A 26469-nucleotide genomic window follows, 5' to 3' on the forward strand; every position below is an offset into this window, starting at 1 on the left:
TCGAGGAGTTAACTTGGCACTTGCTATGAGAAGCAATGAGAGCCTGACTCAAATCCCCAACTCCCATCGAGGGGAAATAAACATTAAAAGACAAGACACAGGTTTGGTAGCATTTCTGTCTGTAGAACAAATAGCACATTTGTCTCTCTTGGAGATTAGAACTGGGAGTTCTTTCCTCTGTCTCTACCAGAGTATAAAAATGATGTAGAGATGTTAAGAAGTAGTTAAAATTTCAACTCCTACTTCCATCATTTTCTCTAGAATGGTAAATTCCTGAAAATCTTTACACTCTTAGGAACTGAAAATCGTATCCAAAATAAGCACATATAAGGCTTGGTATCCGTATCGGAGCTAAACAATGAGGTAGCTAAGAGAGATGGTAAACTGCTGTCAAGAGCCTTGCGTTTGATTACTCACGGCCCAATGCTGCCCTCTAGCACTTCAGGAGAGAATCAACCCTGACAAGCCAACCGGTTTCAGGACTGGACTCCAGCATTTTTACTATGGAAGCAGTTGCGGGGTGGGGGGGAGGGCAGGGCCTCTACAATTACACAGCAACAGCCCATCTTAATAAAAGGCGTTTTCAGAAAGATGCCGGCATACGTGAACACAGTTATCTATCGAGCTGCTCTAGGTCGTTGCCAGCAGACCTGGCGGGACCTTGAAGACACTGAAGATGCCCTTCACTGAGCTGTTGGCTGGACTAGAGTTAAGTGGGATCTGTTAATTCTTTGGGCAGAGTCAGAGCCATTTTTCATCACTGGGAGAACTTCCTCCTCTAACCTGACTTTCCCAGGTGTCCGAAAGGAGGTGGGGTGAGGGCTCTCAGACCTACTTGATACTTCTCACAACGAATCCTCCTTAGATACATGGTCTAGTGTCTGCTTTCCCTAAGAAACGTAGGGACTGGTTTAAAGCAAGGTTATGCCACAACTGAATTATGCAACCAACTGTCGACCCTGGAACCTAAATTAAATGAAACATTTAAATTGACATGAGAGGGAGTGCCTGGGTGGCTCAGTTGGTTAAGGGTCCGACTCTTGATTTCGGCTCAGGTCACGATCTTGCAGTTTGTGGGATCATGCCCCACATCGGGCTCTGCGCTGACAGTGCAGAGCCTGCTCGAGATTCTCTCTCTCCCTCTCTCTGCCTCTCCCCCAAACACTCTCTTTCAAAATAAATAAATAAACCAAAAAATGTTTTTGAATAGACAGACAAAAAATACTTCCAGGGAATGGAGTGGCTAATCAGTAGGACACAAGTACCAGGCTCTTATGTGACCCTCTCCCGCAAATAACAATGACAACCACTTGAAGTACCAAGCCCAGGAAAATCTCATTTCCATCATCACCTTTCCAAGAAAACTTGCAAGTTCAAAATTAATCCCATGAACCCTCACTGCTCTCATGTCAAGCCAACTGACCTCCATTGCTCATCAGAACCTCGCTTAGCATGGAGAGCTCTATGCTGGGAAAGGGGGAAATCTTAAGTAGGGTAAACTGTGAAATAGAGTATCTGTCTGTGTTATTTCTGGCTGCAGACAGGTGTTTCCAATCTCTGTGTGGTCTGAAAAGAAATGCATCCAAGTCAGTGTGCTTGTGTGTAGGTAGGAAGGGAAGAACAACTTACACTTGTTTTCAAACAAAAGTTGCTATGTGTTTATTAAGACGTTTCTGTTAACTTAAATAATACAGCTGGCTCAGTAAATCATTAGCCATATATTATCACACATTCAGAAAGTTTCTGGGAAGATCAAGACGGCTTCTCTTCTGGCTCAACTGGATCTGAGAAAAGAACAGAAGAAATTATACATTTGATTTATAGCTGCTGGTCATCAACAAACATGTGCTGGCTATACAGTTTGGGCAGGCAGGAAACCTAGACTGTTTTCCCCTCTTGGCTGTTTTGCTCAACAGTAAAGCGATACGCACTCCCACAGTCTCCTCAACATGGAAGAATCTCAGAGAAGACCAACTTAGTCAATTGTGAGGAACAGGCCAACTGCAAAGCTCAACCTCAGAACTACTATATTTCCACATCAAAGATCAAGCCATGGAAAGGGAAGCACGTCTTACTGTTTGAAATACTAGGCAGCAAAATTAATGACCAGCCACTAACTAGCTCTGTGACAAGCTTCCACCAACTAGCCACAGGGCAGGCCACTTTTAATTTCTCAAGAAACACATACAAAATAAGAGGGTGTGAGCTCATGGAAGTTACAATTATATGTGAAGATCGTCATCTCTCACTATTACGTCTAGCCTTTGTGGATTAAATGTTCAGTAATAACAATTTTGATGACCACTACTGAACAGTATATTAGAGATCTGACCTCAGAAAGAGAGAACCAGACTGTTGTGATTTGGAATAAAAATTCCCAGGGAAGGTTCAGGTCCAACTGCGCTGCTCCTGATCTACTTCCATCCCGCTCCCCTATCTAAAGATACAGCAACCCTGGGGCAAGGAAACAAAGGTCAGCTCATGTGGTCCCCTCTGCCAACTGACAGCAACGAGTGTAACCTTAAAACCTGAAGAATCAATAAAAAAGGATTTTCTTACTTCATATAATCTCTTTAGAAGTCTGAGTAATGGTGCAACCTGAAAAAGTAAAAGACAAATCATCTAAACAAACAACTTTGTGATTACCCAGAGTATGGTCAATCAGATCACAGAATGGCACTGAAGAAGCATTTTTGGGGGGTAAACAATGTATTCATAATCATTCTCACCAGGCAGCTAGGTTAAGACTCCTCAATGTGACATTCTGAAGGATCCTAAGGCTACTACCTCAGGTTTTACTAAAAGCATCAAGCTTGCTCCAAAGCATCGAATTGGAGTCTTTGAAATACCTGACCAGCCACACCCAACACAAAGGTTGTCAGTCCCACACACTTGCTAGAAACAGTCTCCCCACACAGCAATGCTCTGGATAAAATGTGAATGGCCTCCGGTGCTTAAACTTCAGAAAAGAAAATACAATTAGATAAACCAAAGTTTTGGGAGAGAATCTGTAAGTGCAGTAGGAATCTGCATTCTTGAAAACCCAAACTGAAACAATCACCCCAAAAACGACCGCAAGCGAGAATGATGGAATGTACCAACCGTTCCAATGGTGGAATGATGGAATGTGTAACCATCTGCCTTTCTGAACAGAACTTGAGACCCCATTACTCTTTGCCATAACCTCTCTTCACAACTATCTCCTTAAAACTGATTTACATTTCTCTTCTTCAAACCAGATTCCAGGTCTGTGAAAGCAGGCCTTCCCTAAAGCATACAAACATAAACACAGGGTCCTACACACATTTGCCACCAACACAAGGGAGAAGGGACAGGGGGCTGTGATGGAAGCCACTAGCTTCCAGCTTGTCCGCAACCCCAGAAGAGCCACCTTGTCACCTGCATCTTCTAGCAACTGTGCAGTTAGATTTTATTTGTTCCGCCTTATAACCAAGTGAGTTGAGTGCAGAAAAGAACCTGGACAGAATGTAACTTTTAGACATCTCTGTGGCTGACATTCTTATTTACAGCTCACAGCTACAGAGAAAGCAGCACCTTTTTCAAAAAAAAAAAAAAAAAAAAATCACTTATATCAAGTGAAGTAGGTAGTGAATTAACAGATCAACAAAGGTCCATCTAGACATAAGGCACCAAGAAAGCCACAATATTATTAAAGTGGCTACACTGGGGGTGCCTGGGTGGCTCAATCGGTTAAGCAACTAACTTTTGATTTCAGCTCAGGTCGTGATCTCACGGCTGGGGAGTTTGAGTCTCATCAGGCTCTGTGCTGACAGCATGGAGTCTGCTTGGGATCCTCTGTGCCCGTCCCCTGCTTGTCCTCTCTCAAAATAAATAAATACGCTTAAAAAAAAAATTAAAAACTAAAGTGCTACTCTTGACTACTCCCAAATAAATAAATAAAGTTATTTTTAATTAATAAATAAATCCTCAGGTGAACTTTTCTTCTAGTCACATTTTATGGTAGAGAAATGCATTTTGTTAGATAATGAAGAGGACAGTCAGGCTAAACACTCTACAATTAATAATTTATCATTGTAGTTGATTAAGACACTGCGTGTTAAGTGGAGAACTGGGAATGTAACAAGAGTATCTCTTCATACTTTCAAAAGAACGTTATGGGTATTTCTGACGTTTAAACATAAATAACACCCACCTATATATCAGGGCTTTGCCTTTTTCATTCCCCAAGGCAAAGTACCCACTTCTGGGAGAAAAATCCATGGTATGAACAAGAGAGACTGTCTTCTTTTTAATGACTGGGAAGTTTGAAAATACCGTACAGGAAGGAAGGTGCACCTGTAGGAAATAATATGAAGCTTTAAATCACAACAACTGCAAACTCTTCTTTCTTAAATTTTAGTCTTCATTCTACCTGTTTGCTGGAACAAAAAGTTCATTTTGATTGTAGTACACATGATGTACAACTCTCGTAATGGAGCAGAGTGTTCTGAAATTAAAATTTGGTTTTCAATGTGCTATTAACCTAGAGGGAAGGGAGGGAAGAGAGGAAAGCATTTCTTTGATGCTTCTAATGCACCATCTAGCATGGCGCCTGCCAGATTCCAATGTTTGCTGACTAAATAAATGAATACACTAAAGTAAAAAGTCAATAGCAGTACTCAATAGTGTTCTAACTTAATGACCACAGTAAACAATACTCAAATTTGGTCACAGGGAACAGATACTTTAAATGTTACAAAGAGTCTGATTTTATGTAACTGAAGCCCAGCAAAGCCATACAAATTCTTCCAGTATCATATAATCTATTTTCCATACTTTACTTTTCTGCTTTATGATATATTCTCTGCCTTTTCCAATCTCCCCTCACGGAAGACAAAATCATGGAAACCTGGTTTGTCAAGTGAAAACTGTGTTCTGATTTAAAGAGAGATGAAACGCTCACCACCAGGCCTAAACATGAGGAGGGGCACTGTCTCTTTCTCCAAGAGACTCCACTGTTGGGGAAAATGAGCCAAGTCCAAGATCGATGCAACCAGTCCTCACTCGATTTGTGGGTAAATAAAACCCCAGCATGGAAGCAGTTACCCGAAGTACACTAGGATTTTAACAACTCTCACTTTCAAAGATTCTCCAGCTCTTCCAACAAATAGAGGACCTTAGTGTCCCAGTATGTGTGGAGAGCCCTCACTCAGCTATTTCCCTTTGGCAGTCTGTCATCCTCCACACTTTTAAATGAGGCTTTAAACCGTCCAAACAAGGTGATTTCGTAGACGAGCCCCAGGTAAAACCCAGTGATGTACACATCTGTCTGTGGAACAGGTTTCAGTGAGTCACTTATTAGGCCCTATTCCTTCTGGTATACACCTATTGACCATTTTGTCAAGAAAGTAAAGCTTACTGTGGATCTCCAAGCAATTTCAATTATTCTCAACTTTCCCAGGAACCAGGTTCTGCCTGCACAGCACGGCATCAATGCACAGGCATTAGTACTAATGAGAAGTGGTCTTGACCCATTAACGCTAAGAAGCTGGCAGACTTGATCCGAACTTGTAAACTTCTTAAACACCACTCTTTACATAGGTTCCTTGAAAAATATATTTAAAAAGAACAACAACAACTTAAAGCAGACTAGTTATTTTAGGAGAGGAGCCACAATATGAACATTGCAAAATCTTTTTACTCTTAGTTTGGAAATGTGGAAATTACATGCATTTTTGATAAGCGGTCTGGCTTCTCAATTGCATTTTGCTTAGGCCACTGTAAGTCTGCATCCTCTAGGCACGCACCAACTTTGAACAGGTGATCCAAGGCATCACAGGAGCAAATCAGGAAGTAACTACTTCCTACGAGCGCCAAGAACAGAACTGTCCTATACCTAACTTTGGTCTCCATCCTATGTGTCACCTGGTACTTTTAAACCGTGCTCCAGACACTTGCTCATTAACTTTGCTGGCAGGACTTTGAAGTCTTTTGTGACTCTTCCAAAATAAAATACACCAGAACCAACCTTTCTACTTCAATGACTTTTTTTTAAATATAATTCATTGTCAAATTGGCTTACATACAACAGCCAGCGCTCATCCCAACAAGTGCCCTCCTCAGTGCCCATCACCCGCTTTCTGCTCTCCCCCCATCCCCATCAACCCTCAGTTTGTTCTCTGTATTTAAGAGTCTCTTATGGTTTGCCTCCCTCCCTCTCTGTTGGTAACTATTTTTTCCCCTTCCCTTCCCCCATGATCTTCTGTTAAGTTTCTCAAGATCCACATATGAGTGAAAACACAGGATATCTGTTTTTCTCTGACTGACTTATTTCACTCAGCAGAACACCCTCCAGTTCCATCCACATTGCTGCAAATGGCATGATTTCATTCCTTCTCATTGCCAGGTAGTATTCCATTGTATTTGAATGACTTCTTAAAGATAATTATATTAAATCATGCTTTTTATTTTCTAACCTAAATTGGAAAAAACAGTCTCCTAATTTGGATTCAATGTAACTTCATACTTAAGTCAACTCATTATTACAAACAGGGAGCTCACTGTGGGGCAAAAATTGGGGCACAAGACACATATCAATTTTTTAAAGCTCATTTCCACCAGACGGGAGCTGTTTATTTTTGTAGCTAAATAAAGAGAAGAGAGTGCCAGAAATACTATGGTAAACACACACTCTTAATAAAGTTTAAGATGTAAACGGTGTCGCCTTAGATGCGGTGCCCTCAGGCAACAAAAAGCCTACACAACCGTATACAGTGGCCATGACTTCACACAAGAGGACCGTGTGTTTTTCCAATGGAGGACAAACACCAACCTATCAACAATGTATTTTTATATTTTATCTCCTGTATTGACTTGATTCTCAGGAGCAAAACCACGTTTACAACAGTCTCCTAAGAGACTCACATGTATGTATCTGTGAGGTCCCCCAGTAGACTCTCTCACTGCATTAGCACTTTCTTCTCAGACCAATGGCTCCCACCCACATGCTTAGACGTCAGCTGTGTTCTAACCTCTCTTTACGGCCCTTGTATCCAAAACTATAGGTGAACTGTTAATGAAGAAAAAGCCCATAAAAACCCAACCTCTTTACCTCAGAAAGTTCCCTTTACCTCCAACACCATTTCTGTCATCACATTTAAGGGCCCCGGTAACAAAATTCAACAAGTGAAAAGCTCAGTCATCCTTAATTTAATGGATAACCAGTTCCACAACTTTCTACTACATCAAAGATTGTAGATGCAATAACAATTTAACTTCTGTGTCTCTTACTGGTGCAATGGCTTAGATTTATATTCACTGCTTTGTGCTGGGATAACAGAACTGTTTGGATCATTATAAGAGACTGCATTTAATGATACTAACGCTGTTTCACCGAGGCATTCTGAAGCTGCTATGCCTGGCTACTTTCCATTAGATATTATGGTTGACTACCATTTAAAAAATGGGATTTGGCTGTTACCAATGAATTCCTTGTGTGATTTTGCCACAGTAAAGAACCATAAATGTTGCCATGATCACTGAAGCAAACTAGGCAGAACTAACTACTAGGCGTCTTGCAGAATATATTATGTCAACAGGAGATAGATCCCATGGTTTTCTAAAAACAATTTACTACCATTAAAATGATAAAAGGTTAATGTGTGCTAGACCACCACTCCCATTAGAGGAGTGGGGATTTTAAAGCTGACTTGAATTAGAACCTTCTCATTTATCAAACAATTCATTCGACACAGAGGCAATAAAACACAGTGCTGTATTTTTTCACTCTTTTCCAACAGAATTCTTTCTTCCTTCCAAGAAAATCTTATGCAGAATGCCAATATACAGCACAGATCAGAGCAGAGCTGCTCTATGTGATACAGGCAGAGCTTGGCCTCCTCCTTGCCCCACTTGCCATCTCAAGTTCTGCACACATTCTAGGGGTCAGAGGATTTCAGATGGAAAACCACAAAAGTTCTACGAAGAACGGAGAATCCAGAAGCACAGTTCTGCCCTTTACTAGCTGCTGACTTTGGGGGAGTTAATCCTCTGAGGACTGTTATTTGGCTCAACATTTTTTTGAGAAGTCTTTATAAACCTTTGGAAACTATACGCTATTACACTTGGTCGAAGCTTTGCTAAGTCAACAAGGTAAAAATAATAGTTTCTGCAAAGTGCTCATAATGCGATAGCATACAGGTAACAACACAAGCCAGTGCTGCCATTCAAAGGTCTGTGCCATCTGTCTACCTGGGGCCTAGAGCAAATAACTGTGAAATGAATAAAGAAACTGGTTCTGCCTGAAGAGTAGGAAACTTCACAGAGACGCGATGACATTTAAAATGGGCTCTGAGGTGGGGCAGAAAAGAGTTAACACAGACCCGAGGCTGGTATCCTCAGGAAGGCATGCTCGCACGGACGGCTCTTAGATCATGTCTGGGAACTTGACTGGTAAACAGTTTCCCTACACTGATGCGACATTTTCCCTAAATTGTAAGGATGGCTCACCAGGCCTCAAGCATTTGTATAATGCGGTTTCTGCTCAACACCTGTCTTTCCTTCCGGGAGCCTAGAATCTGGGTACATGCTAGGCAGAGTGTAGCTACGTGATCAACCAGCAATAAAAACCTTGGGCACGAAGTCCCTAATGAGGGACTTCCCGGAAGAAAACACCAAACACATGTGGACACAACTTGTCGGAGGAATTAAACGTGTCATGTGTGACTCCACTAAGAGAGGACTCTTGGAAGTCTGTGCCTGGCTTCCTCCAGACTGCCCCATGCACCCTTCCCTTGGCTGGTTTCGCTGTGTATCCTTTCCCCGTAATAACTCTTCACTGTGAATAAGACCATATACGGAGTTCTGGGAGTCCTAGTAAATCACCAAACCTGGAGAAGGTCCTGGGGACTCCTGGCACAGAGGCATATTCACAAGTAGTACTGAGCCCTTTAAACTGCAATCTTTTTACATAATTTATTTTCAAGCTCAGTTTATTTTCAAAATCTAAGAAAATCACACTTTAAAAAGCAGAGATAAGGAAAGAAAACTGTAGAAACATGAAGAATTTGCCTCAAATACGTTCCTTAGTACAAATTTGGTGGCTACTGTGCATCATTTCTACAACCACACCCAAAACCCACAATACTAGTAATGTCTACATCAAAAGAAGCTACTCTTTTTAAAATAACCCAACACTCCCCTTTCCTCCTATCCTTCCATGCCTTCAACTTACATTTTAAGATTATCAATAATGTTTTTAAAGGTAAAGACATATTACCAATCTGACTGCTTCTTTCATTTCTTCTGAAGCAACTGCCAAGATTTCTGTAGTAGGATTGAAGGTCAGAGAAGTAACGCCTGTAACCAAGTTCATTATAGCTTTTATCGGCTTTGGGTTTGTTTCTTGGAGACAAGAATCTTGATTGTATATGTTTACCACTCCACAATTAGAACTGCAAAGAGAAAAGGGAATACAACAGATTAAAAAAACAAGCAGAAGGGCTTTCACAACCTAAATCAATACAGATTGAACCGCACAAACTGGTTTTTGCAGGAATTGTATGCTCCTGTGTTACAAAGGGACCAGGGCTGAAGAGTACATCCCAGGCAAAAACTAGACCCATTCTACCGGTTCTACTGCAGCCTTCCTAAACTCTTGTTAAGTCTGACAGCTTTTCAACTACGAGCTAGAAAACCCAAGAAAGCACAGACTCTCCATTATTCATTCCTTCAATAAATACTCACTGAATGTCACCTTTAGGCCAGGCACCAGAATTAAGTGCAGAGGTGAACAAGAGAGACTAAGCCTGCCACTCCCACAGTGTGTATGGCCAACCTAACATGCGGAAGTGTGCCTGAGAGCTGTCCTTCCCCTATTTAGAGCGCCCTTCTTTTTCCTTCTATCATATTTGTGGGAACCGTCAAAACGGCCGAGTAGCAGCTGTAACAGCAGGTCTCTTCGTTCTACTCCCCCGGGAATATGTGCACTCTGAGTTTACAGAAATATTTACCAGCAACAAATTACACCCAATACTCATAAAAAGTAAATCCTGACGGGGTGCCTGGGTGGCTCAGTCGGTTGAGCGTCCGACTTCGGCTCAGGTCATGGTCTTGCAGTTTGTGAATTTGAGCCTCGTGTCGGGCTCTGTGCTAACAAACAGCTCAGAGCCTGGAGCCTGCTTCAGATTCTGTATCTCTCTCTCTCTCTCCCCTTCCCCTGCTCATGCTCTGCCTCTGTCTCTCAAAAATAAATAAATGTTAAAAAAAAAAATTTATAAAAAAAGTAAATCCTGACAACCTTACCATTAACAGAATCATTTCACAGACAAGAACTTTTTTTTTAAGATTTTTTAAAAAAGTTTATTTATTTGCTTTGAGAGAGCAAGCGCGAGAGAGAACAAGAGCCGGGCAGGGGCAGAGGGAGGGGGAGAGAGAATCCCAAGCATGCTCCGTACTGTCAGCGCAGAGCCTGACTCAGGGCTCAAGCTCACGAACTGTAACATCATGACCTGAGCTGAAATCAAGAGCTGGACACTTGACCAACTGAGCCACCGAGGCACTCTGAGACAAGAACTTTCAGGAAAAGTTTTGACCTCAGTGTTCAGACTACCTCCTGCTATGGGCACCACTTATAAGGAACAAGGATAAAGGATTTGCAATACGTAGATACTTAATTCAAACTTTATCAGCAAATGCAACACAAACTCGAAAGATGCATTAAGTCACAAGAGTGACACATTAAGTCACAAGAGTGACACACACGCATTCCACGAAGTGTGTTCTCATTCCTACCAGACGTGTACCGACTGCCTACACTGAACCAGATACGATGCATGAACAAGACCAATTCAGTTCACACACGTTCTGTAGCCTGAAACAACAGCCAACCACACAAACAGTATGGTAGTGCTTTCGAGTCTTCAAATTCCTTACATACACATTTTCTCACTTGATCCTAAGAACGCTTTCGGTAGAGCTAACCGTGTGTAGTCCATGCTAACCACTCAAGAGACACCACATACATCCTTGATTTAATTTTGTTATGGACTGAATATTTGTGCCCCACCAAAATTCCTATGATGAAACCTTATTTTATTAGGAGGTGGGGCCTGAGGGAGGCGATTAGGGCATGTCGGTGAAGCCCTCGTGAATGGGATCAGAGCCCTCCTAAAAGAGACCCCAGAGGCTCTCTCCCTCTTTCCATGCGAGGACACGACAAGAAGTCAATAATCTGCAACCTGGGACAGGGTCTTCACCAGAACCCAGTGACAGTGGTACCCTGACCTTAGACTCCCCGTCCCCAGGAATAGAAGAAATAAATTTCTGCTACCTAGTCTATGGAGGTCTTTACAATGGCAACCCAAACTAAGACAAATTTCCTCTTCTCCTTATTTGTATTTTTGACTGGGATCAAAATGTCTATTCACTGTACTTATTTTACACCAAATCTCTTATTTGCTGAAAACTAATTTACAGCTAAATCCACCTTAATTAGGGACAAAAAGTTATAATCCATACGGCTCTCTTCTAAATATCAACTTTAGATCAAATCTTACCGTCATGAACATCAGAGGCTCCTTATACAATGCCTATTCATTCTTATTTGACTATTGCTTAAATTGATGGAACAAAAGTGGCACATGTTAACCATTTTGATGTATGGAAACTTACTTATAGTGGTATTTCTGCTCAAAGACCATAACTAATTCTAATATGCCACTGAGAGTGGGTGGTATTTACTGAATGAGAACTGTGTGTCCAACAGTATGCAATACAGGAATACAGAATATCAAAAGGAATTTATCCCAGAAAAAAATATACGTGCATAAAATAGCCAGAAATACAAGAGGATATAACACAGCACACTAAGCTCTATATGTGACCCAGAACCTCGAAGAAAGGAAAAATCAGCATGAGGTGAAGCTGCAGCCAAATGAAGTTTTGTGGAAGACAAAGGACTTAGGCTGGGGAAGGCAGACATGAAGTGAAAAAACAAAACAGAACAGAACAGAACAAGGTATCACAGATAAGGAGGAGAACAGGAACAAACAGAGAAATAAGCATGCTTACTAGCTTACCCCCGAACTCGTAACTAAAGAAACAGACCTGATAATTATCCTTCCACCCACAACCATAGCTGACTGGCAAGTCACACACAACCAGAGCAGAAGCAAGTTCCTGAATCAGGGACAGTAAACCCATTAGCAAATCAGCAACCACAGAGTCCTGGCCCACAAAAATCTCCACAAACAGGAATGGTGGCAATTAGCCAGATCAATGTTTGTCTTATGAATTAGGACTGGGACGGTGATGGTGGTAGTGGTAGTTGGTGTCAAAGCTAAAAGACACAGAGAGGCGCCTGGGTGGCTCAGTCGGTTAAGCGTCTGACTTCGGCTCAGGTCATGGTCTCAAGGTTCATGAGTTCGAGGCCCACGTCAGGTTCTCTGCCGTCAGCACAGAGCCCGCTTCAGATCCTCTCTCTCCCTCTCTCCCTCTCTCTCTCTCTCTCTCTCTCTCTCTCTCTCTCTCTCTCTGCTTCTCCCCTGCTCTCTCTCTCTTAAAACTAAATAAACATTGAAGAAAAAAAAAGACACATAGAAAGGGCACACGGGCGCCACAAATAAATATTATGAGCAAGAAGATATCGTAAGGTAGAACAGTGGTTATCAACCAGGAACAGTTCTGCCCCTGGGGGGACATTTGGCAATGTCTGGAGACAGTTTAATGGTCACAACTAGGGGGACACCTTAGCCAAGGATGTCCTACAGAACTTAAAGCAAACAGGTTGAACACAGAACTCAAATGCTCTCCTCTGTTGAATTCTCTAAGACTGAACTCTACCGAGTTTAGTCTCATTCTCAGTTACCCTTCTCCACGGACTCTTACCCCAAGGTTCTCTTTGCCACCTGCCTCTAATGTCTCACTCACCTTATTTATGGCCACGGGCCACCCATCTCCTATCACGTCCAAATCAGCATCTTTACGCCACACCACACTTCTACCTGCCTGTAGACATGAATGCACCTCTCCCAACACCACTCCTCCTCCTCCTCATACAATGACAAGTCCACTCTTCTGGCCACTCAGGCCTGCAGCCTGAGAGTGTCACTGCTTCTCTCCCACCCCAATTTTCTAAGCAGCTATGACATACATCACAAACATCACTTCCTGTCTCTCCCATATTCCCGCTCCCACTATCCCCAGTGACGGCCCCACCCAGATTATGTCAATGACTTCAAGGCTCCCTGTACCTCTGCTGCCCTCCTAAAGGCTGTCATGGGAATTATCTACTTCAAACCCTAAAATTCAGATGTGACCACAATTCTCCTCTATGGAAAAACCCTTGGTGGTTGCTCTTTCCACTCAATATAATGTCCACACTCTTCGACACAGGGTAAAAGTTGTCCCCTTCCTGCTTTCCTTTGTGGCCTAAGCCCTCAGGAGTCATCCATCTGCACTCCACTCAGAATCCAAACCGGAACTTTCTCACCTCCACACCCTTCCTTTCTACTTCCTGCCGTGCCTTTCTCTGAACCCTATCTGGCCCTCAAGTGCTTAGCTGGAGTGCCAATACCTACAATGACACCTCTCCTGATGGCCCTTACAACAGCCCTCACCATTCCTTACAGTCTTTTATTTTTTGAGAAACAGAGAGAGAGAGAGAGAGAAAGCACAAGTGAATAAGGGGCAGAGAGAGAGAGAGAGAGAGAGAGAGAGAGAGAGAGAGAGAGAGAAGCAGAGCTTGAGCTCACCCAATGTGGGACTCAAACTCATGAACCATGAGATCATGACCTGAGCCAAAGTCAGATGCTTAACAACTAAGCCTACCAAGCACCCGTATTCCTTACACTCTTAAGAAATACCATCTCAACTGCAGACCTCATGATGACTCATGATGTACATGGATACATGTGTCCCCACCATGGGACCACTAACTACCTCACAATCCCTAGCTAAATGGTAAATGTTTTTATAAATGAGAAAACCAAGGCAGAAACACATCATCGAATAAAACAGGTTTTCCTCACATTGTAAAACATCTATGGCTTGAAGATTCTCTAGATGAAGTAAAATGAAACCCACTTCATATGTTCAATGGGAATGTTAAAATAAAAGAACTATTAACTCCAGGCCCTAAAACCTAATGAATTTCGTATTTTTCTGGAGTCCTGAATTATCCAGTATTTTTTAAATATAAAATCCAAATATCTGGGGAGTGGCAGCGTGGAAAGAACACTGAACTGGGAACCAGACGAGCTGCGTTCCAGATCCAGCTCTGCCAATAATCAGTTTAATGAGTAACAACCAATAAACAAAACTAAAATTCCCAACTCTTAGGCCTCAGTTTCCTTACTGCTCAAATGACTAGATTGGACTCGCACTGTCTACACCTTTCTGTGATGGTGGGAATGCTCTGTATCTGCACTGTCCTAGATGGAAGCCACTAGATGCACACAGCTACTGAACACTTAAAATGTGGCTAGCGTCACAAAGGAACAAACTTTTATTTTAATTAATTTAAATTGAACAAGCCACATGTGGCTAGTGGCTACCATGATGGACATGCAGGATCAGACTACCATACAAAGATGAAAGAAAAACTTTTGTTTATTTAGCTTTAAGTTACAGAAGACTAGCTCCCACATTCTTCAAACCCAGAGAGGTTACTGAAATCACAAAAATCCTGAAGCAAGTCTTAAGCTAAGGGTTTAAAATCCAGATTTAAGTAGGAGAAATAGCAAGCCAAGGTCATTTAGAGACTTAAAGAGATAAAAGATAAAGCTATGTAAAAGCTGAAGCACCGAATGGTTGAAGCCGACTTTCCAAAGGGATTATATATTGGCACAAAAGGATTCATACACAAGACAAACTGGACTACAAATGTTCTTCTTGTGAGATTTCTTAATTAGCAGAACTCCTAGTAACTGTACCTTCATATATTTAAAAACATGAACACAGAGAGGTACACCTTTAAAAAAAGGCAGCAGCATGGTTAAGAGCTCAGGCTTTGTAGCCAGATGTGGGTTGTAATGTTGGCTCTACCACTTACTATTTGTGTGACCTTAACCAAGTAATTTAACTCACAGTACCTCGCCCTTCTCCACCTGTAAAGTGGTGACAGTAGGACCTATACTGTGAAGTAGAAAATGAGAAATAGTTTACGTATGAAAAATATATGTACACACACACATATGTATATAGTTAACATACACACACATACATACATGTATAATAACATATGGAAAACAACAATTCTTGGCACATGGTAAATGCTGGGAAAACATCTGCAAGTAAGGGGCCCCTGGGTGGCTGAGTTGGTTAAGCATCTGACTCTTGATTTCATGAGGTCATGACCTCATGGTCTATGAGTTCGAGCCCCATGTTGGGCTGTGTGCTGATAGCACGGAGCCTGCTGGGGATTCTCTCTCTCTCCCTCTCCTGCTCGTGCTCAATCTTTTTATTCTAATTATTATTCAAAGTTTGAAATTACTTAAATGGGAACCATAATAAAAAGACAATTTTGTATATTTATAAGAAGTTGATGAAGAGTAGAATCAACAAATCTCTAATCACCTGATAGGACTTTGATCTGAAAATACAAAAGTACATATTTCTATAGCGTTCGCCTAAAATTCTCAAAATGCAAAGACCCCAAAGTGGTTTGTAGCTTGCACCCCAAGTAAAGGCAGGAGCCTAAGCTAGCGATCTGTGCCACAGCTGCAACAGGAGACATTGCCAATTTCCTCATGGTAAGCACAGAAAATAAAATAAAACAAAGGAGATTCTCCAAGTCACATTATGAGGTCATTTGAATTTGGTGAGGTCATAAGGGCCTCTACACACAAAGGGCTGTCACACCTCTTTTCCATTCTTCAATATACAGTGCTTTGTACATAGAGGATGTTCATATGTCTATTTCTTTTTTTTACTGATGGACTTCCAGACCAGCTAGGAAGTCACAGAACACTACTGCATTTACAGAAGATGCAGCAAAGGTACGATTTAACCACAGATTCCACCCAGTGGAGTGAAAGAGGCACTGCACCTGAAAAAGTAAGACCACAGGCCTCCAGACCCCACTCTGTCCATGTTTTCAGTGGTCTCTGACAGAACACTTCAGAGCATCAGTCCCTGTCTATAGAATGAAGGACAGTCCAGAGATGTCCCAAGTACATTCTAACAATGATGTTCTGTGTGAATTAACATCAAATTTTCTAAAAGTATATAGCATTCCTTACAGGAACAGATGCCATAAAAAACAGTAATATAAGTGAAAAGAGATCTCTATTTACAGCATACTCAGCTTTCCTACTGCTCTGTCAGAGCAAAACTGCAAAGCAAAGAAAGCATCTACTTTCTGTCAGGACACTGAATGAGAAGAATTAACAGATACAAACAGATGAGTTTTTAGATCAAAGGAGTTAATTCCTAACAGCAGGAGCCAAGACAGAGGAGTTTCACACCAGTACAAGCAGGAGGAGGGAGAGGGCGGGAGAGGGCAGGGCGGGAGAGGGCAGAGAGAGGAGAAGAGAGGCAGAGAGACGGGAAGAAAGGGGAGGAGAAAAGGAGAGAAAGGGAGCCAACACCTCACCAGTGGGGCTCTGCCTCTCCTGCCTCTGGCTTCTCCACCACCAGTAACTCTTCCCCAACCTCCCTAATAACTCCAGAAATTCCTCTAAGATTAAGGCCCTGCTTTACAAGTATAACAATAACAACCTAATTATGTTCTTGGACCAAGCACATCAGAGTTCCATTACACTGAGGGCAACTCAAATCAGTTTAAACTAGTATTAGACTTTTCCTATTTGGGTCCTTCAAAGGGCCCAATGAATAAAATGATAAAAGTGATTCAAAAAAGAGAGGCAAACTCTGGAGAACAGTATGGAGGTTCTTCAGAAAGTTAAAAAACAGAACTACCCTACGACCCAGCAATTGCACTACTAGGCATTTATCCACGGGATACAGGTGTGCTTTTTCGAAGGGGCACACGCACCACAATGTTTACAGCAGCATTATCAACAGTAGCCAAACTATGGACACAGCCCAAATGTCCATCAACTGATAAATGGAGTAACAAGATGTGGTGTGGGGCACCTGGGTGGCTCAGCTGGCTAAGCATCCGACTTCTGCTTAATGTCACAGGTCAGGTCATGATCTCACAGTTTGCAAGTTCAAACCCTGCATCGGGCTCTCTGCTGTCAGTGCAGAGCCAGAGAGCCTGCTTCGGATCCTCTGTCCCTGTCTCTCTGCCCCTCCCCTGCGTGCTCACTCTCTCACTTGCTCGCTCTCTATATATAAAATAAAACATTAAAAAAAAAATATGTGTAGTGTATATACGTGTATGTGTGTATATTCATATATATAATCAAGTATTACTCAGCCATTAAAAGGAATGAAATGTTGCCATTTGCAATGACGTGAATGGAGCTAGAGTGTATAATCCTAAGCGAAGTAAGTCAATCAGGGAAAGACAAATACCGTATGATTTCACTCACGTGGAATTTAAGAAACAAAATAGATATGGGAGGGGAGAAAAGAGAGAGGGAAACAAACCATGAAGGAACTTTTTTTTTTTTTTTTTTTTGGAGAGAGAGACAGCAAATGGGGGGGGAGAGGGGGCGGGGAGAGGGGGAGAGAGAGGATTCCAAGCAGGCTCCATACTGCCAGCACAGAACCCGACACAGGCTCAAAATCATGAACTGTGAGATCATGACTTGAAACGAAATAGAGTCAGACGCTTAACTAAGCCACCCAGGTGCCCTAAACCATCAGACTCTTAAAGACACAGAACAAACTGAGGGCTGATGGAGGGAGGTGGGTGGGGGATGGGCTAGACAGGTGATTGGCACTGAGGAGGGCACTTGTGATGAGCACTGGGCACTGTATGTAAGTGATCAATCACTGAATTCTACTCCTGAAACCAATGTTACACTGTACGCTAACTAACTAGAATTTAGATAAAAATTTGAAAAGAGAAAAAAAAAGGCAAGGATCAGAAAAACACTAACTTCACAAATTTAAGTGAAGATCATTTCTGGGCAGTTCTGCTTAAAATTACTCAAAATTAGTATTTTGACAATGCTAGTCTTCGCTTTAAAGGAGCTTCATTCCCAGAAGTTGTGCTTACCACGACTGCTGCCACAGTGCACACACTCTGCACAAATGCTGGGCTCACACCGAGACAGCCCTCCCTACAGGTGCCACAGGGGTGGTGACTAGGGAGAACACAGGACAGGGAGGGGCCTTCCTCTAAGCCTTTATTTCGGCTGGGTCTCCAAGCTCCACAGCATGGTCCCACTTTCCCTTCCTCCAGGCCCCAAAGGTGACCAATTTTCAAATGGTGGTGGGCATGTTCCCCAATTTTAACCCTGAAGGGAATGAAGTGAAAAAAGAATGGGGAATATGCTGTGCTTCCAGATGGTAAGACCCGCTTCATCTCTCACTCAGGGAGGATTTGACTGAAGTGGTGTCCAGTCTAAGAAAGTCATAAAAATCCACTGTTGGAAGCTCTAAAGTCACAGGTGCTAATGAGTGGTTTGGTAGGTAAGATGATTTAGAAACACAGGTAAGATGTATCCAATGCCTCCTCCCACCACGCAGCTTTAGAATCAAGTAGGAGAATAGCGTCATCTTTTCCCGAGTGTAATAACCATTTTTTTCCCAATGATAATACAATAGCATGCTCTAGGTAGTATTTTCGAGGTGTCTACGATATTAACAAACAGTATTTCTAAGGAACATATATTTGCTTTATACCACTAGCCAGACAAAGAAAACTATGCCTTAAGGGGCGCCTGGGTGGCTCAGTAGCTTGAGCGTCTGACTTCAGCTCAGGTCATGTTCTCAGTTTGTGAGTTCAAGCCCCGCGTCAGGCTCTGTGCTGACAGCTCGGAGCCTGGAGCCTGCTTCGCATTCTTGTCTCCCTCTCTCTCTGCCCCTCCCCTGCTCACACGCTGTCTCTCTCTCAAAAATAAATAAAGATTAAACAAAAAATTAAAAAAAAAACAAACTATGCCTTAAGTATCTTCAAATTTAACTTGTTCTGTATCCTTGTCAATGGCAAGAAAACTAAAACAGCAAGAAAACTTGATGTGATCAAATGAATATTTCAAATACAAGAAAAACTACAATGATATAAAGTAGTGCTATAACCACCATTACTAAACACTGCATTAAGAATGCAAAAAAAAATGGGTCTACTGATTTTCTATTACTGAACAGTTTATCAACAAAACCACTTAAGCATCATGCAGTATATTCAATTCTTTAATATTTTCTCATTAGTACAATGGGATTAAGGTTATAAGAACCTCTCTTTACCTACCCACAAGCCACATACTGTCCATTCCTAGATGTGGCAATGCTTAATCCATATAAACTGCCTTCATCAACGAATCTGTTAAGGCACTTTCTAGAGTTCACATCCCAAACATACACTTCCCCATCGCCTGAAAGAAAGAGCCAAAAGGGTTTGGTTAATGTTGCTTTAAACTTGAAAGCCAAGTGAACTGACCATTCATTCTTAGCCACACTTTATTTTTATTTTTTTTAAATGTTTTTATTTATTTTTGAAGGAGAGACAAAGAGCATGAGCAGCGGAGGAGCAGAGAGAGAGGGAGACGTAGAATTTGAAGCAGGCTCCAGGCTCTAAGCTGTCAGCACAGAGCCCAATGCGGGGCTCGAACTCATGAACTGTGAGATCATGACCTGAGCTGAAGTTAAGACGCTTAACTGACTGAGCCACCCAGGCGCCCCCCTCTTCGCCCCACTTTAACAGTACAAGAGACTACAAACAAAAACTCCCTATAAATGTTCTAGGTCTAGAAAACTGACCTAAAAGGATTCCTTGTATACATTTCTACATGTAGAAAATGCATCCTCAAATAGCCATTAATAAACAGTATCTTTAAGTTTAGAGTGAAAACCACAAACTCTTGGCTTGAGTTGAGCTTTCAGACAGAACTTCTACATTTCACTCAGATGAGTTATTAGAGCAAAAAACTTAAAATAACAAAAAACAAAATACTTATCATCATAAGTTCCAATATCCATCAATAGGCAGAGCACCTATTTGTAGGGTAAGTTGATTAATATATCAAACTGATGATGATGACAATGACAGAGAAAGTGGAAAATAAACTGATCCAGACCCCAAGAAATTTATAATTTATGATACATACAGCGTATCTATTACCAAGTCACTTAAATGATAAGAAACGCTAACTGTGAGCAATAAGCACGAATAGTTTAGAGAAAGAAGAATGTGGGTAAGATCAAGGAGGATGTTAAACCTGAAAAGAACACAAATATTTTCATGATAGAAATGACCATCGGGGCACCTGGCCGGCTGTCAGAAGATCATGCAACTCTTGATCTCAGGGATCATGGTTCTGAGCCCCACACTGGGTAAAGGAATTACTAAAAAAAATAAACTTCAAAAAATAAAAAGAAAGGACTATTGCCAAAATCAGTCCTTATTCTTTTTTCTCTCTCCTATAAGCACGATACTGATGATCACTGTCTTCTTCATACCCATTTACAGATTTTTTTTTTAATCTTTATTTATTTTTGAGAGGGAGGGGGAGGAGCATGGGGAGAGGGGGACAGAGGATCCAAAGCAGACTCCGCACTGACAGCAGAGAGCCCAATGGGGGGCTTGAACCCACAAACCGCAAGATCATGACCCAAGTCGGAAGTCAGATGCTCAACTGACTAAGCCACCCAGGCTCCCCATTTACAGATTTGTATAATGATCCTACACTCATCTCAAAAGTGTCTCCTCACTCACCCGTTTCATCTCTGTCTTTCCTGCGGATACTGTGCTAAAGTTCACTTTTCTATACTCTTCTCCTCCCAATGAGAATTCAATTAATCTCACTGTTTCAAATATTTCCTTGACAAAGATTTTCCAGGCTGGCATAAAGGTTTAGATTAAGCAGTAATAAAATATATTTGGAAAAACTGAACAAGGTCAAACATGAAATTCTTTGTGTTTGCCTGTACAGTAATGTTACGATAAAGGAAAGCATTTACAGATTAGCCCAGCTAGCAACACACTAAAATGGGAAGAGAAGGGAATGATGGCAGAAAGGTCATCTAGATGTTACCAAAGCTGGACTTTTGATTACTTGTCCCCCTGCTTTTACAGGACCTTTGTTATAGAAAATAAGACCTCCACAATCATGACCAATTTTGTAAATACTTCACATCTGCACCTAATTCACATACCAAATTTCAGTATCTCTGACCCTCCACCTCTTCTCCCCGACTCTGGCCCCCCAGGATCCAAGGGCCATTACATTAGGAACATCACTCTGAACCAGTATTTATTCCTTACCTCTCATGAAATCTATTACGACAATAGTTGATTAAAAAAATACAAATGTGAGTAACTCAACTTTGTGAAAGTTTGATTCTAGGACAAAAACAGAACATGGCAAAAAAGAAGACATCCAGATGGCTAACAGACACATGAAAACATGCTCAACATCACTCATCATGATGGAAATACAAATGAAAACCACAAAATATCACCTCACGCCTGTCAGAATGGCTAAAATTAACAATGCAGGAAACAACAGATGTTGGCAAGGATGCAGAGAAAGGGGAACCCTCTTACACTGTTGGTGGGAATGCAAACTGCTGTGGCCACTCTGGAAAACAGTATGGAGGTTCCTCAAGAAACTAAAAATAGAGTTACCCTACAATCCAACAACTGTACTATTAGGTATTTACCCAAAGGATACAAAAATACAGATTCGAAGGGGTGCACACACCCCCTAATGTTTATAGGAGCATTATCAATAGCCAAACTATGGAGAGAGCCCAAAATGTCCACTGACTGATGAATAAAGATATGGGGTGTGTGTGTGTGTACATATACATACATACACATACACACACATACTGGACTATCACTCAGCCATCAAAAAGAATGAAATCTTGCCATTTACAATGACGTGAATGGAGTTAGGGTATTATGCTAAGTGAAATAAGTCAATAGGAGAAAAACAAATACCATCTGATTTCACTCATGTGGAATTTAAGAAACAAAACAGATAAACATATGGGAAGAGGGAGGAAGAAGAGAGGGAAACAAACCACAAGAGACTCTTAATGACAGAGAACTATGGGTTGATAGAGGGAGGTGGCTGGGGGATGGGCTAGACGGGTGCTGGGTACTAAGGAGAGCACTTGTTGTGATGAGCAGCAGGTGTTGTATGTAGGTGATGAATCACTGAATTCTATTCCTGAAACTAATACTGCACTGCATGTTATCAGACAATAAATTAAAAAAAAAAAAAAAAGGAAAAAAGAAACAGAACAAAAATTAAACAAAAGTTAATGCCAATGTTAATCCTTTTTTTAAAAAAAGCTTTTAAAACTTTTTAATCCAGTTGTAAGTCAAGTAGATGTACTTTACAGCATGGTGACTATAGTTAATAACACAGAACTACCTATTTGAAAGCTGCTGAGAGTAGATCTTAAAAGTTCTCATCACAAGAAAAAAATTAACCATGTGTGGTGACAGATAACCGACAATGTGGTCATCATTTTGCAACATATACAAGTACCAAATCATTATGCTGCACACCTGACTAATTTAATGTTATATGTCACATTACACCTCAAAAAAACAACAAAACTAATGCTATATTATCAAGTGCTCTTAGCTGAGGTATAGCAAAAATTCTGCAAAAAGGCCCCACAGAGATTGCAGAGTAAGTACTGACACAACCACCCTGATGCCTCCCCCTACCCAGCAGCACGAGCTACACTGAGATTAGGACGGCCCCAAGATCCTGTGGGAAAGGGAGCAAGAGTCCAAAAAGGCACAGGATGATCAGAAAGGCAGAAGAGCAGGAAAGTGCAAGATTAGAGTCTGTCAAGGATGACTGACAGCTGGCCAACTGCACCACAGAAATGTCAGAGGGTGAGCTCTGAAGTGTTTTCAATCAATTATGAAGAACATTCAAGACATTACCCAAGTGAAAATGTACTGTTAAAAGAAAAAAGGTGATGATTGTAAGTAACTTTCAAAAAGAAAGGGAGTCTGAGAATGAATCATTTTTTAAATAAGCGTTTTCTTCCCATCTTCTCCCCAAACATGTTAACATGATTACATATGGTTAGCCCCTCACTATTTTCAGTTTGTTTATTTTGAGAGAGAGAGAGAGAGAGCAAGCGCAAGCGTGTGAGTGCAAGCGGGGAACAAGCAAAGAGGGGGAGAGACAGAACCCCAAGCAGGCTCTGCAGTGTCAGCATGAACCGTGAAATCGTGACCTGAGCCGAAATCAAGAGTCGGATGCTTAACCTACTGAGCCACCCAGGAGTCCCGGCCCCTCACCGTTAACATGCTAGCATGTTAAATGTGTAGCCCTTCACTATCACTAGTCAGTAAATAAGAAGGCAAATGGGGGGCGCCTGGGTGGTTCAGTCATTTAAGCGGCCAACTCCAGCTCAGGTCATGATTTGTGAGTTGGAGCCCTGTATCAGGCTCTGTGCTGTGCTGACCGCTCAGAGCCTGGAGCCTGCTTCAGATTCTGTGTCTCCCTCTCTCTCTGCTTCTCCCCTGTTCACACGCTGTCTCTCTCACTCTCAAAAATAAACGTTAAAAAAAAACCTTTTTTTTTTTTAAAAAAGGCAAATAGTAATGACAAATCCTAAAAATAAAAAATTACTTTCTTACTAACATAAAAAAGTCTAAAATCAAGCACTGTTTTTGGTTAAATCTGAAATGAAACATATCCAAAGCTTCAAAAAAGCTTTAGATGATCATGTCAATTAACCCACCTGAAGAGGCATACATTCTCTTACTATCTGAAGAGAACGTGGATGCTGCAACCCTTCCATTAATTTTCATGCTGCCAATCAGTTCTTTAGTCTGAAAAAACAACATTACTTATCAAATTGTTAGGAGGTACACGGAAGAATCACACTGGGAATAAAAACAATGTAGGTCTGTTTTGTTATAACTATTTGACTTTGTTTTTCCCTATAGTCAAAAGTTCTCCCCAAGCCCTACTGTTGCCCTCTGCTTGAGATGATTCAAGACCATCCCTCCACTAATGTCTTATCCTAAAAGAACAAGCAACCACCAATAAGCATTCACCTTCATTGACAGCAAATGAAGATATCCAGCAACACCATTTATCAGCAAGAAGGACCCATCTGGAGAGACTTCAAAGCTCCTCACTATCTTCTCTTTCAAGCCTAAGAGAGGAGATGAATCAATAAGGATTAATATGATTTTCAGTTACATTATCTTTCACTAGCAACTGAGAGTTCCTTACCTTCTAAAATAAAAAGTGCCTCAAACTAAAAAAAAAAAAAAAGCTAGGCTCAGACTCTGAAGAAGTCTGACCCCATGCATCACTGAGTATGACCCAAGTATAAGGTCATTACAAAGTGCTCACTTTTCTTCTCTGTCTTGTTTAACATTCACCATTTGAATGACTGGCTAGAGATTCAGCTCTCCAAACAGTAAACATAACAACTAATTTTCCAAATGTACACGGTGACATCTGTAATTAACTAAAAGGATAAATTATACTTCCTTCTCACAAAGTTCATTACCAGAAAAGAAATACACAGACATCAGAGACTGCTAAAACATAGTAACATATAGAAACTAGTTGTTGGCCACCTACTAAACATCCCATGATGAATGAGTCCAGTCCTTAACTTTGTGGATCCAAAAAGGAAAAAAAGGAAAAGAGAAAATCACGAAGTGTCATTGTATTCAAGAGTCGATCAGCTTCTCAAAATGTGACTCATGTAACCAAACCACATGAGCTAAGTATATAAACCAGAGAGTCAATTTACTTATTTACAAAGGGACATGTTCCTTTTCCATGCCTAAAAGATTCAGATTAACCATTCAAGAGACTTTCCGACAAGACTTAGTGAACAAACAATAAAAAAGTGCCTAATAGAAAGGATACCTAAAGAATAGGTACAACTGGGGGAAAGGAAGCAAGTGGCCAGGGGATAGAGTGGAGTAGACTTTTCACGTCTGCTCTTTCCTATGTACTGGGTTTTTGTACATTTGAATGTATCGTTTAGTCAAAAAAATATTATTTTTCAATCGTTTTAATATTTATTTATTTTTGAGAGAGAAAGAGAGGAGACACAGAATTGGAAGCAGGCTCCAGGCTCCGAGCTATCAGCACAGAGCCTGATGTGGGGCTTGAACTCACGAACTGTGAGATCATGACCTGAGCCACAGTCGGGTGCTTAACCAACTGAGCCACCCAAACACCCACCCCCACAAAAAAAAATGATTTAAAAAAATGTTTGGGGCACCTAGGTGGTTCAGTCAGTTAAGCATCCAACTCAATTTAAGCTTAGGTCATGACCCCATGGTTGTGGGATTGACCCTCACATCAGGCTCTACACTGAGCATGGAACCTGCTTGAGATTCTCTTTCTCCCTCTGCCCCTCTCCCCGGCTCACGCTTTCTCTCTCTCTCTCTAAAATAAATAAAATGAGGGGCGCCTGGGTGGCTCTGTTGGTTGAGCATCCGACTTCAGCTCAGGTCACGATCTCATGGTCCGTGAATTCGAGCCCGGCATCAGGCTCTGTGCTGGCAGCTCAGAGCCTGGAGCCTGCTTCAGATTCTGTGCCTCCCTCTCTCTCTGCACCTCCCCAGCTCATACTTTGTCTCTCTCAAAAATAAATAAAATAAAATGAAAAACATGTTTTAAAGTTGCTAAATTAAAACATTAACAAAATAAATAAATTTAGAAAAACCTAGTGAAGACCCTTGCTCCCCTACCAGAAAATGCTGGTTTAGCAAGCTCCCACAGACCACTTCTACCCTTTTAACAGTCTTTATCCAGATGGTTTACAATCCTACAAACTGGGCCTCCTACTCTAATCCTGCCTCCACAGACTATACCCTATATTCCTTGATGGAAATCAATCCAGACACATATTTCCAATTACTGGAGTTACTCCTGCTAGGGATGACCAGTCTTCTTAACTATGAACCTATTCCTACCTAGGGTCATTTCATCCCCAATTCTGGGCAAACCTTAGGTTCTGACTACCATATACAGAAACAGCTCTAAACAGAAGGAAAATACCATTACATGATGAAACAGGGAGGGAGGCGGGTTCTAGCACAGTGTGAGACTGCAGGTGGAACCCTTTCCCCCTCAGACCCAATCCTACTGACACAAAACTGGGCGGAAGAAATGCAAGAGAAAACTAAAAAGCCTACAGCTGAGGGCCACCAGACCACAGAAGGATATGGACTGCACATGTATCATCAGAGCAACAGGGAACAAAGTTCCCTCATACTGTGCAAAGAAACCCAGTGTGGCAAAGTGCCAGCGGGCTCATTACACAGGTGGCTAGAAGACCTTATGCATTTAGCCTGAGTAAGCTTGCTCTTTTGAGGGAATTCAGGAGAGGGGAGTGTCTTCCAGAAGGAAATACTGGACTTAGAACAAATAAGGATAGGTAGCTGCTTTAGCAATTAATTGGAAAAATAAGAAACACAAC

The 26469-nt window shown here is 41.5% G+C and overlaps 1 protein-coding gene across 3 annotated transcripts in view; it reads right to left on the minus strand.

Annotated features, from left to right (window-relative positions):
* Positions 1-1634: 1634 nt before the first annotated feature.
* Positions 1635-26469, minus strand: part of UTP18 (UTP18 small subunit processome component) — a 42001-nt gene continuing 17166 nt past the window's right edge. Inside the window, exons 8-14 of one of the 3 annotated variants that reach the window (XM_042967722.1) lie at positions 24074-24174; positions 23755-23845; positions 19286-19409; positions 9239-9413; positions 4175-4317; positions 2560-2598; positions 1635-1784 (exon numbers count right to left, since the gene is read on the minus strand). In XM_042967722.1, the coding sequence (XP_042823656.1) occupies positions 2574-2598; positions 4175-4317; positions 9239-9413; positions 19286-19409; positions 23755-23845; positions 24074-24174 (659 nt within the window). In that variant the 3' untranslated portion in view covers positions 1635-1784; positions 2560-2573. Of the gene's footprint in view, positions 1785-2559; positions 2599-4174; positions 4318-4393; positions 4469-9238; positions 9414-19285; positions 19410-23754; positions 23846-24073; positions 24175-26469 lie in introns of those variants that run through there. The other 2 variants (XM_042967723.1, XM_042967724.1) reach the window with 2 other exon arrangements.

The sequence above is a fragment of the Panthera tigris genome, chromosome E1, assembly GCF_018350195.1.
Source record: "Panthera tigris isolate Pti1 chromosome E1, P.tigris_Pti1_mat1.1, whole genome shotgun sequence".
Lineage (NCBI taxonomy): Eukaryota > Metazoa > Chordata > Mammalia > Carnivora > Felidae > Panthera > Panthera tigris.